The 16,394-nt window shown below is 50.5% G+C and overlaps 1 protein-coding gene across 1 annotated transcript; it reads right to left on the bottom strand.

Annotated features, from left to right (window-relative positions):
- Positions 1–1,152: 1,152 nt before the first annotated feature.
- HEYL (hes related family bHLH transcription factor with YRPW motif like) lies at positions 1,153–16,186 on the bottom strand. The gene is made up of 5 exons (XM_077150167.1): positions 16,060–16,186; positions 9,778–9,844; positions 8,912–8,995; positions 7,632–7,713; positions 1,153–4,158 (listed from the first exon to the last, which is right to left on the bottom strand). Exons 1-5 carry the CDS (start codon positions 16,137–16,139, stop codon positions 3,482–3,484), a joined length of 990 nt encoding a protein of 329 aa, XP_077006282.1. The 5' UTR covers positions 16,140–16,186; the 3' UTR covers positions 1,153–3,481.
- Positions 16,187–16,394: the final 208 nt, after the last annotated feature.

Genomic DNA, 16,394 nt, shown 5'->3' with positions numbered 1-16,394 from the left:
TTACCTTACAGACTTGTAGCTTAGGAGTGAACACTCTCTCAGGGTAGCAGTGACCTTATCACCTCTGACCCCACCTTCCTGCCCTGGCATGGAGCAGACCTCCCCGAGTGTTTGTTGAGTTTGTTGCAAGCCAAATCCATCAGAGCCAAGCCAGGAGTGGAGAACAATACCTGCTGGCAGGGACAGCCTGCCTGTCTCAGCTGTCAGTGTGTACTCCAGAGGGAACACAACACCCTCCTATTTTGGTTTGGCCAGAGCATCCTCACCACTGACCAGAACTTCCAGTCCCTTGGCTCTGGCTCTCACTTTGCTCTCCCATCTCCCTGAAAAGTCTTGTCCACTGAAAGTTCACTCTAGCAGGAGTCCAGAAGAATCCTCACTACCCAGCTTATTCAGTCAGCAAAAATTTATTGAACACCTGCTATAAGCCAGGCACTCTCCTTGGCACTGGGTACAGAGTAGAGAGAAAACCAGGCAGGCCCCTGCCCTTATGGAGCTTACATTCTAGTGGGGGAGACAGTCAACCAACCAGAAAACACAGAAGTGGATATGTAATGATAAATTCCAGGAATGAAAGAATGAGGAAATCTGAGATAGATTTACAGGGATGATCCAAGTACACTGGTCAGAGAAGGCACCTCTAAGGAGGGGACAGTTAAGCCAAGACTTGAGAATATGAAGAACACAGTCATGAAAAGAGTAAGGGGAGAGATTTCTGGACGAAGGGAACAGCCGTGTACAATCCCAGATGTGGGGAAGTGGTTGGAATGTTGAGAAAATGAAGGACAGGGTGGCAGAAGCAATGCGGGAACAAGGTTGGGACTTGTAAAAAAAAAAAAATGAGTGGAAGTGAGGCTGGGATCAAAGGAAGAAGAGCTTGGATTTTTATTTTTAGAGCAATTGAGAACTCCTGAAAGGTTTAAAACCTTTTAAACCAAGTTGATAGGATAGAATTGTCATGTTTAAAGATCTCTTGGATGCTGCTGAGACCTAACTGATAAGGCAAGAGGGAAGCAAGACCCTTAGGAGATGAGAGCCAAGATCCAGGGAAGAGGGGGTGTGGCCAGACTAGAGGGCGATGGCTGTGGATTCAGAGACATGGGCAGATTCCAGAGATATCTGGGAAATAGAAACTATGGGAGGTTTCCAGAATAAATTTTTAAAAAATGAAACAACTTTATTGGATGTTTGCAACAATAATGGGGTGGGAGTGGGGGGATGGGGTGGGCACCAGGAAGGCTTGGGAATATAAACAAAAGATGCAAGTTCCCAACCACAGAAATACACACACACAGCCGTCCTTCCCCATTCCCACAATTTCTGTGGGAGACTGGGTCCAAAATCAACCAAATACTCAAAGTTCTGGGCCACTTCCGCCCCATTGAATGGTGTCAACAAATTCTTGTGGGGTTGGGTACTTGAAATGTGTTTCTCACAGCCCCACGGTGAGGGAATGTTGGATTCTCAGGCTAGGAACCTGCTAACCAGCCTTGGCCTGGTTTCCTGGGAGCAGTGGGCCACCATGAGGGCAGCAGGGGAGAGAACACAGAGACTGTACTTCATCTCCTTCGGAGAGAATCCCTTTGTGAGAAAAGGTGACGCTGGTCTTTGCCTTCTGCCCACCTCCCTCTGTCCCCCTCTCCCAACTCCTGGGAGACTGTGTGATTGCCCTACACTCCCTCTCTACCATCTCCCTCAGGAATACTCCCTGCCAGTAACCCAGTCTCTGAAATAACCCCACCCTGCTCTTCTCACTGCCACACATCTCACAGGGGACCAGGACAAAAGCAATCTGATCCAACTAACTCACACCCTGGAGGGAAAGAATTACTTTAGCTCTTTATCCCTCCTTGAGGATTTTGCCTTTTCAAAAGTGCTTTCTGGGTCTTTCCAATGATCTCTGCCCTCTTACCCATTACTCTGAAAGGGTCTTCCCCACCCGTCTGCCCTGGGGTTTTTATAAACTCCAGGTGCCCTCAATTCAGCCACTGGGAAGGGGGATGTGGTGATCTTCCCAGGGGTGACATTCGAAGTATTTAACAACCAGTGCAGAATGAGCACCAAGGAATTGGCAGCTGGAGAACCCTACTGCCTCAGGTCTGCCAGGCACCCATCAGGCAGTGGACGGCCAGGAGAAAAGAGAGGTCAGAGGGAGGAGCAGCTCAGGGGAAGCACAGAGATGTCTCCATATTTTAACAACTGGTGTGGCAACACTGGTCCAGCTGAATGTCAGTCTCAGATCTGCCCGACCTTGTCCAGTCTCTGCTGTTCTGCAGGGAATGATTGTCCGGTCCATTTCCCCCTTCAGTTAGAGGAAAAGTGGCTTGGATAGGAGCTGGGTAATGAAATGACCTCTGAGCAGAGGCAGCTGCGTGAATCCTGGTGGAACAGGATCTCAGGCCCTCAACTCACGGGGTGACCTTGGACAACTGGGCCGCCTCTGACCGTCCTTCCTCAGTTATTTATATCCGGCCTGACAGTCCTTGGCTGTTTCAGCAGTCTGGGCTCTGTGAGCCGGATGCAAACCAGGCAGCTCAAGCGTCTGGTGCCGACTCCCAAGAGGATTCGTCTCTGGGAGCCACCACGTGGTACCACGGCCCCCCACCCTGTGCACCCCATGGGAGACCGCACGCCTCAAGGGTGGTACCTGTGGGAAAGGCAGGGAGCTGGGTCTCAGCGGCTTAGTGCGGGTGCTGGCTGGGGGTGCAGTCTGAGGCCTGGTGGTGAGGACACCCCATCAGGAGCCTCCCGCCAGGTTTATCAGGCCAGTTGTTAAAGTTGGCCTGATAACAGTTGCAGAGAGCTGTTAGCCAGCCCGACACTGGGTGTCTGCAGCTGGAGGGGAGGATGGATGCAGGCCCTGCTGGGCCCCATATCACCAGACTTTGGCTGTGGTAGAGAACGAGTCTGTCCTGTGCTTCTCTGCCATGCGGTGGGCTGAAGGCAGGTGGGTAGGGGCAGACACGGCTTCCAGAAGAGCCCCTTGTAGTCCCTGCTGAGTTACTGTCTTTTCAGAAGCGAGGCAGATGCTATGTTTGGCCCTGCGGTCTGGGGAAGCTGCAACTGTCAGCCATTGCTCCTGGCTGGCTCTGACCTCTGCACAGAGGCCTTAGGCTACTGCACCTTTTGGGTTAAAGCTTCGTTCCCAGACATGAGCGTCACGTGGGCCACCTCATGTGTTCCGGGTGGGGTGGGGTAGGGGAGGGGACCGGGGCACACTTATAGGAGTTCTTTCAGGGCTCATCTGTCCAGGTGAAGAATGGGGGCAAGCCTCTGAGGTGGGAGGAGCTCTAGGAGAACTGGGTGGACAAGCTGGGATGAGCAGTGAGGAGGAGAGATGGACCAAAGGAGAAGGGGACTCTGATGGGTGAAGAAGTTACCTTCACACATGAACCAGTCCAGGATGCAAAGCAGAAAAGGCAGTGCTGTTTTCTGATTTCCTGGAAAATGAAACTTCCTCGCTCCTGGGGGAAAAGCCAGATCAGAAAGCCCCGATTTCAGTGATTTCCGAGACCCAAGAGTGGCAGAGCATGGCTCCTGCAGACTGCCCGGATGGCCCCGGGGAAGAGGGGCTGGGGACAGGGATTGCCGCCTGAGCTGTGGTCCCCAAGGCAGCAGGGGCGGCAGGGGAGGGAGAAGACTGCAGGAGGGGCACCGGGTGGCTGCTCCTGGCAGCCCTGCCACTGGGGACCATGGACACAGGGGCAGCTGGCCTCTCCAGGGGGCGGGCCCTCCGTGTGGAAGGTGTTCCTCGACTGGGCAGGAAACTCCTGCGAGCGGGCAGGACGGTGCCAGTGGCTCGGCGGAAGGGAGAGATTCGGAGGGCCGGGATGGGGTACGTGGGAGAGGAGGTGCTGGGGAAGATGTGGCCAGGCACTCTTCCCAAGATGGCAAGCTGGTTGTTTGGGGCCAGCAGCCCTGGACAGCTGTGGAAGAAGGACCAGGGCCAGGAAGGAAAGGCCAGCGGCCCAGCGGGCGTGGGCGAAGGCTCCATCTCGGCTGCGTAGCTGTTGAGGTGGGAGAGAAGGCGAATCCGGACGGGGTCTGCACGGCTGCTGGGCCCTTCCAGGACCCCCAGGTACCTGATGACCTCAGTGAGGCATTCTCGAAAGCCAATGCTCCGGAAGTCAACTGCCAGTGCTCGGGCATCAAAGAATCCTGCAAAGTGAGGGGCATGATGACGCCATGCTGGGTGGGAGGAGAAACACTGGGCTTGGGGTCAGACCATCTCAGTCCTGGACCTGCCTCCCCCACTCCCTCCCTATGTGACCTAGGACATGACACCTCCCTGAACCCCAGTCACCCCATCTCTAAAGTAGGAACAAGAATCCCTGCCCAGACTCTCTCTCAAAGCCAACTCTGCAGATAAACTCACTGCCCTCCCCACCATGTGGGACCTGACTCCCAAGGGTATAAATCTCCCCGTTAACATGGGACATAACTACCAAGAATGAGTCTCCCTGGCATCCTGGGATTGAGAAAACCTTCCTGGCCAAAAGGAGAAAGAGAAATGAAACAAAGTTCCAGTGGCAAATAGATTTCAACAGAGTCAGAGGTCATTCTGGAGGTTATTCTTATGTATTCTATAGATGTCCCTTTTTAGTTTCTATAGTTATTAGAATAGCCAGAAGGAAATACCTGAAACTGTTGAACTGTAATCCAGTAGCTTTGATTCTTGGAGATGATTGTATAACTATATAACTTTTACAGTGTGACCGTGTGATTGTGAAAACCTGGTGACTGACAATCCCTTTATCCAGTGTATGGACAGGTGAGTAGGAAAAATAAATACAAAAAATAAGTAAATAATGGGTTAAGGAGTTTGGGATTGTTTGAGTGTTCTTTTTAATTTTTATTTTTATTTGGAGTAATGAAAATGTTCTAAAATTGATTGTGGTGATGAATGCACAACTATATGATAATACTGTGAGCCACCGATTGTATAATTTGGATGATTATATGGTATGTGAATATACCTCAATAAAATTGCATTAAAAAAAAGAAATAAGAATCCCTGCCTGGGGTGGAGAATGGTGAGTTGGGGGAAATCAAACGAGTTTACTGAACTACGAAGCATTATAAATGTAAACTACTGTTTTCATCAAGATTCGTGATTAATCCAAAGAAGAAATTGGCCAAGACAGCTTCATTTAAGTAGACACTTGCGAAGTATGAAACAACCCTGCCTGCTGAAAAAAAGGCAGAATACTCGGAGGTGGCAACAGGGCCATCAGAGCTGGGAGGTTCCTTGGAGAAGGCTGCATAGTAGAGCAAAGAAGCACGGGGCCTTCAGAGGCTGGCAGAGCTGGATTCAAATCACTGCTCTGTCATCTAACTAGGTGTCTGACTGTGGACAGATCTCTTAACCTCTCCATGCTTCATTTTCTTTAGCTGTAAAATGGGGATAATATAATATGTGCCTTATAGAGTTGTGTGGGTGAAATTCAATAACATGGTGCATAGAAAATGCTCAATAGATAAAAAATGAACTATCATTTGTATGACTGGCCTGACTGCTGTAGACATTCGAGTATGTCCCTTGGCCCCAAGGACCGTCCGGAAAGCAAGACCCCACTCTGGTCCTCAGCCACTGCCATCAGGCCTGGGGACTCTGTCTTTGCCTTGAGTCCAGATATTCAGAAGAATTCACATCCTCACCGCCTCCCCATGCCTGCCTCTCTCTTGATCACCTTCTGGGCAAAGACAGAACTGTCCCAGCCAGCACTGGCTTCATGACAGGGAGCAAATGTCTGTCCCCTGCTTCAGGGCTGATGCCCCCATGGAGGGGCAGCATGGCATGATACAATGTTTGGAGTCAGGCCAACTTGGGGGCAAGACCTGGCTCAGCTGTATATTTAGCTGTGTGACCTGAAGCAAATCCTTTCACCTTTCTGTGTTTGTTCGTTTTAAACCAACATTCACGAGTTCTTACTAAGCACTTTATAAGTATTATCTCATTTAATCCTCCTAAAACCCTATTATTATTCCCATTTTAGAGATAAAGAAAGTGAGGAATAAAGAGGTTGTCATTTGCCCAAGGTCATAAAACTAGCAGCATTCAAATCCAAAGCCTGTGCTCTCAACCAGGATACACTCTGCTCCTGGCTATTAGCCTTTAACTATAAAACGGTGAGAACACCCTCACCCTCAGGTTCTCTTGAGAATCAAATGAGATAATATATGTGAAAGCATTTTGAAAACTATAAAATACTCCCAAACGTTAATCATTACTTTTTTTTTTTCATTGGATAACCATAAATGTGGTTCGAAATATCTTCCCCACTGGCTGATTAGAGATAGAAGTCTTCACTATTAGCAATGCATTTCTTCCCCCCCCCCCTTTTATTTATTTATTTTTAATCCATATGTTTTACTCATCTGTCCATACCACAGATAAAAGGAGCATCAGACACAAGGTTTTCACAATCATACAGTCACAGTGCGAAAGCTTTATTATTCAAGAAACATGGCTACTGGAACCCAGCTCAACAGTTTTAGGCACTTCCCTCTCTCCTCTCTAATATACCTTAAACCAAAAAGGGGTTATCTATATCATGCGTAAGAATAACCTCCAGTATAGCCTCTTGACTCTGTTTGAAATCTCTCAGCACTGACACTTTATCGTGTCCCATTTCTCTCTCCCCCCTTTTCAGTAGAGAAGGCTTTCTCAATCAGCAATGCATTTCCTTGGCAGTCGTTCTCAGAGTGACCACCTGCATCAGGGTCATCTGATGTGCTTGTTAAATTTAGCAAACTCCTAAACTCCAGTCCAGACCTACAGCCTCAGAATCTCTGGGGAGGGACCTATGACTCTGTCTGTCAACAGGTGATATTGCTGAACACTGAAGTTTAAGAAACATCAGGTTGGGCCACTTAAAATGCAACTGTCCCCTTCAAGGGTAGCATGTTAAGTCTATGGGATGCAAGTCTATATGGCCAAGGTCTGCAGAGCTTTCAAGTTTTTCCAATTGTGAAATCACCAAAAACACACAGACTTCCTGTAGATAAAAATTCCATTTGCTTGAAAGCCTTTTTAAAGTCCCAGTTCCATGGCTTTATTTTAATGGACTCTATTGAAATAACAGAATGAGCTACAATGGCCTCCTATTATAACACCATGACTGATCTTTAACTGTGAGCACGACATATCACTGCAGCACTGTCAGGGACACAACAGCCCAGAAGGCCAGATCAGTGGGCAGGCAGGCACATCACTAAAATGTCTGTAGGTAAAAATCTCAGGCAGGACATTCCCTTGGATTCAGGCAGATGAAGGAATTCCAGTGAGAATCAGTTCACCTAGGCTAATCCTTAATGAGGCCCTGAGGAGTGGGATGAGTGGAAACAGTCTCGTGTAGAAGAAAACTCCTCTAGAGCCTAAGAGAGAGAAGAGGAAAGGGTTGGGACAAGTGGAGACACTGGAAATGGAGAGGGAGATGCAAAGAGAAGAGAAGGAAAGAGAAGAGATAAACTTTGCAAATGTTCCAGCTGGGCCTTCTTCAGCCCCTTTAGAGACTGGGAGCTCCACGAGGGCAACACCATGACTACTTTGCTCGCCAGTGTATGCCCCAGGGCCCAGCCCCAAACTATTTCTTGCATGAATGACTCCCAGGAAAGAAAAGCTCTAGTACCTGTCCCACCAGTGGCATGGAGCATTTTCAAGTGATCCACCGTCATCTGCAGAACCTCAGCTTTCTCCAGCTTGGAGGAGCCCTGTGTTCAGAAGACAGAAGAGTGAAGGATTCTACCTGACCCCCATCACTCACCTCTGCACAGTACCATTAGTACCCACCGTCTCAATGTTCTCACCTTCTTCCCACTCCATGACCATCTGCAACTGAACTTCTGCTTTGGCCACGGTTTCCAAATTGAATCAGTTTTCTTTAGTTCTTGTTTTGACACTGCTGACAACTTCTTCCTTCCTGGAACCCTTCCTCCCTTTGGCCTTGATGACCACTTTTTCCTGGTTCTCCTTCCACCTTCCCTCATGCTCTGCCTCCTCCTTCAGCAGCGGGATTCCCCAGTGGGTGTTGGCCCAGCACACTCCTTGGAGGATGTTGTCTACCTCCATGGCTTCACCCACCATCACAATGTTCACGCCTCAGAATGTCACTTCTGTCTACCCATTCGTCTAGATCATCTTTCTTGGGTGTCTGATGCTTTCCAACTCGCCAAGCCTAAGATCTAGCTCATCACCTTACCCCCAAAGAACTTGTTCTTTCAATCTTCTCTCTCTTGGGAAATGTTTCCCAAACCTCCAGGACCACCGGAGGTGAAACCTGAGGGTCAAACTTCTCATGTGAATCCCCTGAGGGCAGGCACCAAGTCCTGTTCCTGGTTGGTCCTGTGAAGGTTTCGGCGAATGCCTGTGGAATGACCAACTTGCCTTGCAACATAGGGTGAGAATCTTTGAGGCTGTCTGGTTCAACCAACCCTCCCTACTATAGCTCTTCTCCTCCACCTCCACGTTTAATGACTGAGCACTCACTCCCTCAGCAGCCTGTTCCACTTTCAAGTAGCTCTGGAAATGTCAGTAATGCAGAGGAATAGGGGACTTTAGAACCATACAGTCCCACATTCCGATGATGTGTAATCTGGCCTAAATCACTTTGCCTTTCTGTGCCATGGTTTCTTCATCTGTGCAATGCACACAATAATCCAGACCTCTCAGGATCATTTTGAGGATTCAATTCAATGGGATGATGGACATAAAACCACAACACCTGGGACACAGAAGGAGCTCAGGGAATGTAGGTTTCCATTCCCCTTATCCCCCAGCCAGTGCCAGACATCAGTAAACAATCATCAGACATCAGGCAGTCACTACCAATCAATGAGAGATGCCCGAGAACTGAACCTTATCAGCCACCTGCACAGTACTTTCTTTAGTGCAGTCAGCAGGATCACATACCTGCTTCTCAAAGGCTGTGGGGACCAAACGCCGCAGTTCAGAAAGGCTGCTGTTGATGCGGTCTCGGCGCCGTTTCTCTATAATCTAAAAAGACAATGACAAGCTTGTTACACGTGGGCACTTCAGCAGGGTTTCCAAAATACCTGTGTGAACACTGACTCACATTTTCCCTCCTAATATTTTTGTGAGGGAGATAACTCGACCACAGCACCGGAGGAGACCCTGGAGACCCCTTGCTGGGCCAGGGTTACCCTTTAGTTACTGAGTCATGCAGACGTCTCAAGAGTCCTTAGGAATTGCTGCCTTCTCCAGCTGCAAAGCCCTTTCATTCACACCATCTCATTTCACCTCACAATACTGGTAACAGAGGACTGAGAGCCGGACAGAAATTATGACCCGCATTCTGCAGGAAGTGGTTTGCCTAAGCGCTCCTGACTCGTGAGCAGCAGGACAGGGGCCAGGTCCCAGGTCTCTTGGACTTCTGGTACCGCGCTCTTCCTACTCAACGCTTTACATTAATTCGCTTAATTTTCAAAACAACTCTTTGTATGAATGATGTTGTGAATTGCTGATTGTGTATGTAGAACGGAATGAGAATATATCAAGAACGTTTGTGTTTAAAAAAAAAACAAAACAGCTCTTTGGAGGTAGGGACTACTATTACTCCACTTATACAAATGAGGAAATGAGGCACTGAAAGGTTAAGTGTGGCTTGCCTAGTCACCCCATTAGCTACGGACAGAGTCAGGATTTGAACCCAAGCAGTGCAGCTTCAGAGCGAGGTTTCTGGGCAGGGTCCTCCCAGTCAGGTCCTGAGAGAGCAGGGCAAACCTTTGTTGGGCTGCTCTGCTGTGCTGGACACTCACCCCTCTCCGTTTCTTTCTGGCTTGCATCTGCGAAGGGCTGGGGGTGGACAGCGGCCTGGCCATCTGGCTGGAGAGGAAGAGAAAGGCTTATTTTTCAGAGCTTGGGGACCATCTCCCTGGCCTGGGCTGACCTCTCGGAGGCCGGGCTGTCGGCCGACATATCCCCCTCCCAGACGGCCGCTGTCTCCCAGCCGGGAAGAGCCGCAGGGCCGGCAAGGGAGGGGACTCTTTCTCCCCACTTCTCCCTGGGGGCCCATTTCTCCCCGGGCAAAGTCCTCCCATGCACTCAGAGTTTCCTGCCTCAGACTCTCTCGGGGGCGCTTGCAAAGCGGCTGCAGGGGGTTGGCTCTTGGCGCGGATCTGCTCGGACCTCGCTCGTAGCAGCGGCGGAGAGCAGCCACCCCGCGCTCGGGCTCCTGCAACCCGATCCCCGCGGGGCGGGGCCAGCGACAGCTCGGGCCGGCGGCGGTGGCGGTGGCTGTGGCGGCGGGGCCGGGCGGGTTGGGTTTCAGAGGGAGCCGCTGGGAACGAGCGTGGAAAGAGCAGATGCCGCCGCTTCCCACGGGCCGAGCGCCGCAGCCTGCAGCTGCCGCCTCCTCCCACGCAGTGCGGCCCCAGGGGAGGGGGGCCGCCAGCATCTGGGTCACAGGCCCCTCGCGACTCTGGAGCCTCTGCTCTGACCGCCTAAGAAAGCCCCAGGCCTCTTCCCCCCTCCTCTCCCTGCTCTCCCGGCCCTGGCTGCATGATGGATGTTTGCGCACAACCCGGGAGTTCCCATCACAGGAAAGAGGCTCACTCCGGATTTTTCCTCCCCAGACTTTGCCCAAAATAATCTCCAGCCCAAGTGCTCGCCTTCCTAATGGTTTCCTGCTTCAGAGGCCCTCTTAGAGGTGGAACAGAGAGGACTTGCTGGGTTGCCTGAATTATTATTCATTTGGCCAATGCTTTCAGAGACCCCAGGGCTGGCGTTTTGGGGTGGGGGATGGGGGTGGGGAGGAGACCCCAACCAGGCCCCCGCCCTCAGGTGGCTCAGTGTCAGGTGGGAAACACTGCGTGAGCAAACAACTTTAGACAAGGCGACTCCCTGTCTTCTTTGGATACAAAACATCACTCCCCTGACAGGAACTCATGAGTTTGCTCCTGCCCCACACCTGCTCCTCTTCCACCTGGTTGCCCCATCTCAGCAAAAGCACCCCACCTTCCCATCCTGCAAGGTGCCCTCCTTGACTCCACCCCATCCTCCCCCACCTCCTCAGAGCCTGTCCATTTCATGTCTACAATACCTCTCAAACTGTCTTGTCCATCTCCGCTGCCATCTCAGACCATGCATCTTTCATCTTTTAACTGGGCAGCTGCAAGAGCCACTTGGGTCCCCCTGCACCCTATTTTGTCTCCCACAAGCCTATCTTCACACTGCAGATGGAATGATCTTTTAAATGCTAATTGGATCTTGTCAGCTCTTTAAACTCCTCAGTGGCTTCCCAATGCTTTTAGGATCAAAGCTGGGCCCTGTTATTCCCCAGTTTCAGCTCTCCCTAGCTCTGGGTGTGCCAGACTGAACTCACTACATGAGGTCCCCCCTGCAGCTGAACTTCTTGTTCCCTTCGCCTAGGAGTCTCTGGCCCACCCCACATCCCCACCCCAAGCCTCAGTCCCTTTGCCTCTAATGTCACTTTCTTGGAGAGACTTTCCCTTCACCCTTCACCCATTATGTGATGTCCTCTGCTCTGTACTCTCCTAGTATCCTGCATTCACAGCATTTAAACCAGTGTGTTGTTTTACATTTATGTGGTCACTTGATTAATATCTATCTCTCCAAGTCTGAAAGTCCATGATGCCATGATGTCTGTTTCATTTACTCTTTTTTCAGAGAGTTTTTTTAATTAGATATGTTGTAGTTTTGCAGAAAAATCACGTACAAAATACAGAATTCCCACATACACCCTATTATTAATGCCTTGCATTAGTGTGATATATTTATTACAGTTCATAAAAGCACATTTTTATAATTATACTATTAACTATGGCCCATCATTTATAATAAGATTCACTGTTTGTGTAGTATGCTTCATTCAATCTTCTAGCCCCAGTACTCAGTATACTACCTGGACACGCAGAGCTCACGGTGGAGGTCCCTCCTCCTGCCTGCATCTTTGACATCTCTAGAGACCCAAGAAGTGAGAACCGTGATACATACTTACATCCTAGACCTTTGTGGAATGGGGCCTGTGCAGTTCACTAGGAGGATGCCAGCCCACATGACTACTCTCTTGGCATCCATCTAGGGCCAGGTCATTTTCAAAGAGAAAAGTTTGCAGGAAAGACTGGATAAGCATTTGTCAAATTCGACTGCTGCGCCCCTGGCTTCATCTGACCACATCTAGAAAAGAACGTCTCCCACCCAAATATCTGGATAAGCAGGGCTGGTAAGGGACCTGTGCACTTTTCCAGAAGGGAAGATTCAGTAAGCTAGGTCCAGGGTGCAGATGGCCAGATCCTGCCATCTTTAGGGCAGCCAGTATACAAAGCTTCACTGGGGCCAAACTCTAAGAACCAAGGCACACTAACAAATACAGCTTTTGTCTCCTCCCAGCTGAATAAGGCATTTCTTGGGGTATTAGGTTAGCATCACACACGTCATTGCTACTCAGTCTGATCCCTCCTCAGGGAATAGCTGTTTGAGGTTGACGCACCCATTTTAGGACAAGGCAGCCTTGGACTCCCTTTCTGTTGTTGCCTGGCCAGTTGTTTCTTTGGTATTATTCCCTGTTCCCTCCCTGTTTCGCAGGCCAATATATCCTTACAGTTTTCTAGGCACCACTATATATTTTTTCCTCATTTAAGCCTTACAATAGTCCCATTTTACAGATGAGGCTGCTGAGGCCCAGGCTGCCAAGGCAGCTTGCCCAGCTCACTCATCTGTTAAGGAGCCAAGCCTGCTCGGGAATCCATGTTTTCTGGCTTCAAATTCAGCATTGTTTTCACTCCTAATTTTCACTTCCTGTCTGTCTGAATAGCCCTCCAGTCCCCTGATCCCTGAAGCTCCCAAGAGTCTCAGCCAGAGCATGCTTCCAGCCCTCAATCTGGCCCTGACAGTGGGAGGAGGTGTGGGAGTTTCTTTTCTGGGAGTTTGAAAATAAGACAGATTTTTATGGACATAGAGAAGATATGTTGACCACCAAGATCTGTCCCATGCCTCTCCCCCCTTTAAGGGCCCCTAGCCAGAATTCTGGAGTAATCTTTTGGGGGCTATGGGAGACAGCTTTCCAGGCAGGCTGGCTGCCAGTCCTGACCACCCTCAGCATTGACGCCCCTGGGAACTCCCCTGGGTAACCCATGTGTAAAATGAGTAGACTCAGAGAGGGGAAAGGATCTGCTCCAGGTCACACAGCAAATTAGAGGCAAATCCAGAACCCAAGCCAGGTCTCCTGATTTTCCATCCAAGTGTGATGCATATTTTCATTGCACCATCACTTATGTCTCATAACCAGTACTTTATGGTCTAGACAACATGTCTGCATGCACTAGTCTATTTACTGAGCAATAGCCCCGTGAATTAAGTATTATTGAGTCCACTTCACATTTAGGAAAAATAATAATTTTACAGATGGAGTGACAGAGACACAATGAGTTAAGAATGCCCAGTGAGTCCTGTCTTCAGACCTCATCTTTTCATGAGATGATGCTGCCTCGAGAGCATGGCCCCCTCAGATGAATGACGATCCCTTAGAGAGCAGCATTTATTGCAAGTTGCCTCGTGCCAAAGCAGGAAGTTATGTACTTTATGAATAATACTTCATCGCAGTCCCACCATGAGAAGCATCCTCACTTTGTAAGTGAAAAAAACTGAGGTTCAGAAAGGGACCATATCACATGCCCAAGTTAAAGGTGGTGAGAATCAAACTCAGGTCTGTCAGACTTCGAAGGCCACCTTTTATCTTTAATCATTTAGGAACGACCCACAACCCTGGACCCAGTGCCTGACGTGACAGGTGCTCGATAAATGTTAGCAGAGGGGGAAGAGAGAGGCTATATTCTCAGTTTGGACCAGCCTGTGTCAGGGGCCCAGGTTCAGATGGGAGCTCTTGAGTGATTCCCATAGACAGAGACAGGATACCACCAGGCAGATGCCAACAGCACTGGTGGGACCCATCCTGCTCTTTTTGCCCTCCTATCTCCCGAGTGCAGGGGATTTGCGCCCTGCCTGTGACCCCGGCGAGGCTGGCTGCCTCAATCCCATGGCCCTTCCCACTGTTTATCTGGCTTCAGAGTTCTTTGTACATGAAGTTCTTCTTCCCTGAGTGTTCCCTGAGGGCAGAGCCTAAGCAGGATACATCTGGGCCCCCCACACCCAGTCCAGGGTCTGGGCCACAGCAGGCATCGTTCAGCACTCCCTGAATTGAAGCATTGATGTCTGCTGGGGGGAGGGTCCTTTGGTGAGTGCTACAAAGAGGCATCTATAAGTCAGCCCCTGCCAGATGTCCAACTGCTTTCTCTCCTCTGAGGGGGTCTGCTCCTCTAAGAATCCAGACAGTCTCTAAAAATGAGCTCTCATTGAAATGACAAAATGCTGTATAGGAAAAACACTGTCCAGCGATCCTTTGTACCTCAGCCCAAATGCCACCACCTTCAAGAAGCCCTCCCTGCTGTCCTTGATTGTGAGTGCCTTCTCCCTACTGTCCTCACACCCACACAGTCTGCCTGTGGTCTTTGTGTGTCCCGGCAGGTCACTGACCAGGCTGCAAGCTCTTGCAGGACAGAAGCTGTCTCTGATCAGCCTGCTTTCTGGCATCAATTTCATGACTCTGACCCATGAAGACCCAATGGCATTGAATTTGGCACCCCCCCTCCACCACTGCCACATGGTACTATTTTCCTCCCTGTTCCTAGTAAGCACAGGCACAGGTACAGGACAGAGAATTATTTCTCTAAAGAGCAATTTCTGCTGAACAATTTTAAAAGCTAGTATCTTGCATAGGAAACTGTATTATACATCCCCAAACATAATGTACAGGATGTAAGGGGATATTTATTGCCCTACCCTGCTATAAATGATAAATTAGTAGAAGCTGGTGGCATTTTACTTGGGTTTGTAATTGAGGCAGGATCCTTTGGTCTCAGAAAACTGGACAGCATTGAAATTCTGAAATGCCCTCAAATAAAACCCCAGGAATTAACTGAATCTCTCTCCAAGTCTATCCTAGAGAGTCAGGTTTGGATGAGCCAAGAGAGGCCAGAGAGCTCCCCCTTCCCACACCCCTGACCTTCTTTATTTTACTGATGAAGAAACAGGCTGAGGGAACGCAATGGCCTAAGGTCACATGGTGAGCTGGTGTCACATGTGGGCTTTGAATCCAGGTCTGCAGACTCCCAGTGAGTCCCTGCTATTTTTGGGGGGTGTTGGATATCACATGGTGGGTCCCTGACACGTATTAAGCATTTGCTATGCATTAGGTCCCTTGCTAAACCCTAGACATACATTATCTCATGTGATTTTCCCAATAATCCTTTGAGGTTGGTTCTATTATTTGTACCCCTGTTATGGTGAAGCAACTGAAGCTTGGGAGCCTGGAAGCAGCAGAACTATACAAGTGCAATTTGTTCTCCAGGTTTGAAGCAGGTCAGAATATTTTCCCAGAGCTGAAAGACACTGGTGGCAGGATGGTGCAGTAGGAAGAGCACGGGAGTTGGAGTCCTGGCCTTTGCACTGACCCTGGGCAAGTCAGCAGCCCTAAGCCCCGTGTTAGTTTTTGCAATACCAATACCCTAATTTCAAAGTCTAATTTGCTCAAGGGAGGAGAGATTGTCTTCCTTTTGGTGGACAGTGGGAAAAGGGCAGCCAAGCTGGGGTAAAATTGGGAAAGCATGGTTATTCTACACAGCAGATTCCGAGCAGGGGATGTGCTACCCACCTTCTGTGAGGGTGTCCTAAGATCTTCGGAGAAAACTTCTTACCAATGGCCTCACCCGGGCCCTTCGACGGAAAGACAATTTACCAACAGGAAATCAGAGCCCCCCGGAGCTGAACTCTATCTACATCTCAGCATCCCGAACCTTAAACGGTCCGGAAGACGAGGGCTCCCAAACCCTGGTGCGTGTCAAGGCACACACTGCACAAGCCTTTTTACGCAGACACCTTCAGGCCGTGCGCCCGCCTGGCTCCCACCAGCCCCGCCGGAGGTTGGACCAGAGGACTGCGGGTGGTCGGCGAGTAAGCGTGTCGCGAGCCCTCCCCACCCTGCACGCCTTCGGCGCGCTCCGTCCTCCTCTCCCCGCCCTTACCTCAGCTCGCCCTCGCGGCCCACGTCGATGGGTCCGTCGTACTCGCTGTCCGAGCCGCTCGGCTCCCTGGGCCGCTTCATGGCGAGCGCAGGTTTCCCGGCTCTCAGCCGGCGCCGGGCGGGCTCGAATTCTGGACGTCTCCGAGTGGGGCCCCGCCCTTCGCCCCGCCCCTCGCCCCGCCCCGGCCCCGCCCGGGAGCGCCGCCACCGCCCTTTCCCAGGACCCTTTCCTGCGCCGCAGCCCTGGGCGCCCCGGCGCCCCCTCGCCCCCGCGGTGACGCGCCTGCCGAGCCGTGGGAAGGCCCCGGGCGGTCACCGCCCCCACCGACGGCTGGG

Source organism: Tamandua tetradactyla, chromosome 2 (genome assembly GCF_023851605.1).
Source record: "Tamandua tetradactyla isolate mTamTet1 chromosome 2, mTamTet1.pri, whole genome shotgun sequence".
Classification (NCBI taxonomy): Eukaryota; Metazoa; Chordata; class Mammalia; order Pilosa; family Myrmecophagidae; genus Tamandua; species Tamandua tetradactyla.
Note: the sequence above shows the minus strand (reverse complement) of the source record. Positions and strands in the feature narration are given on the sequence as shown.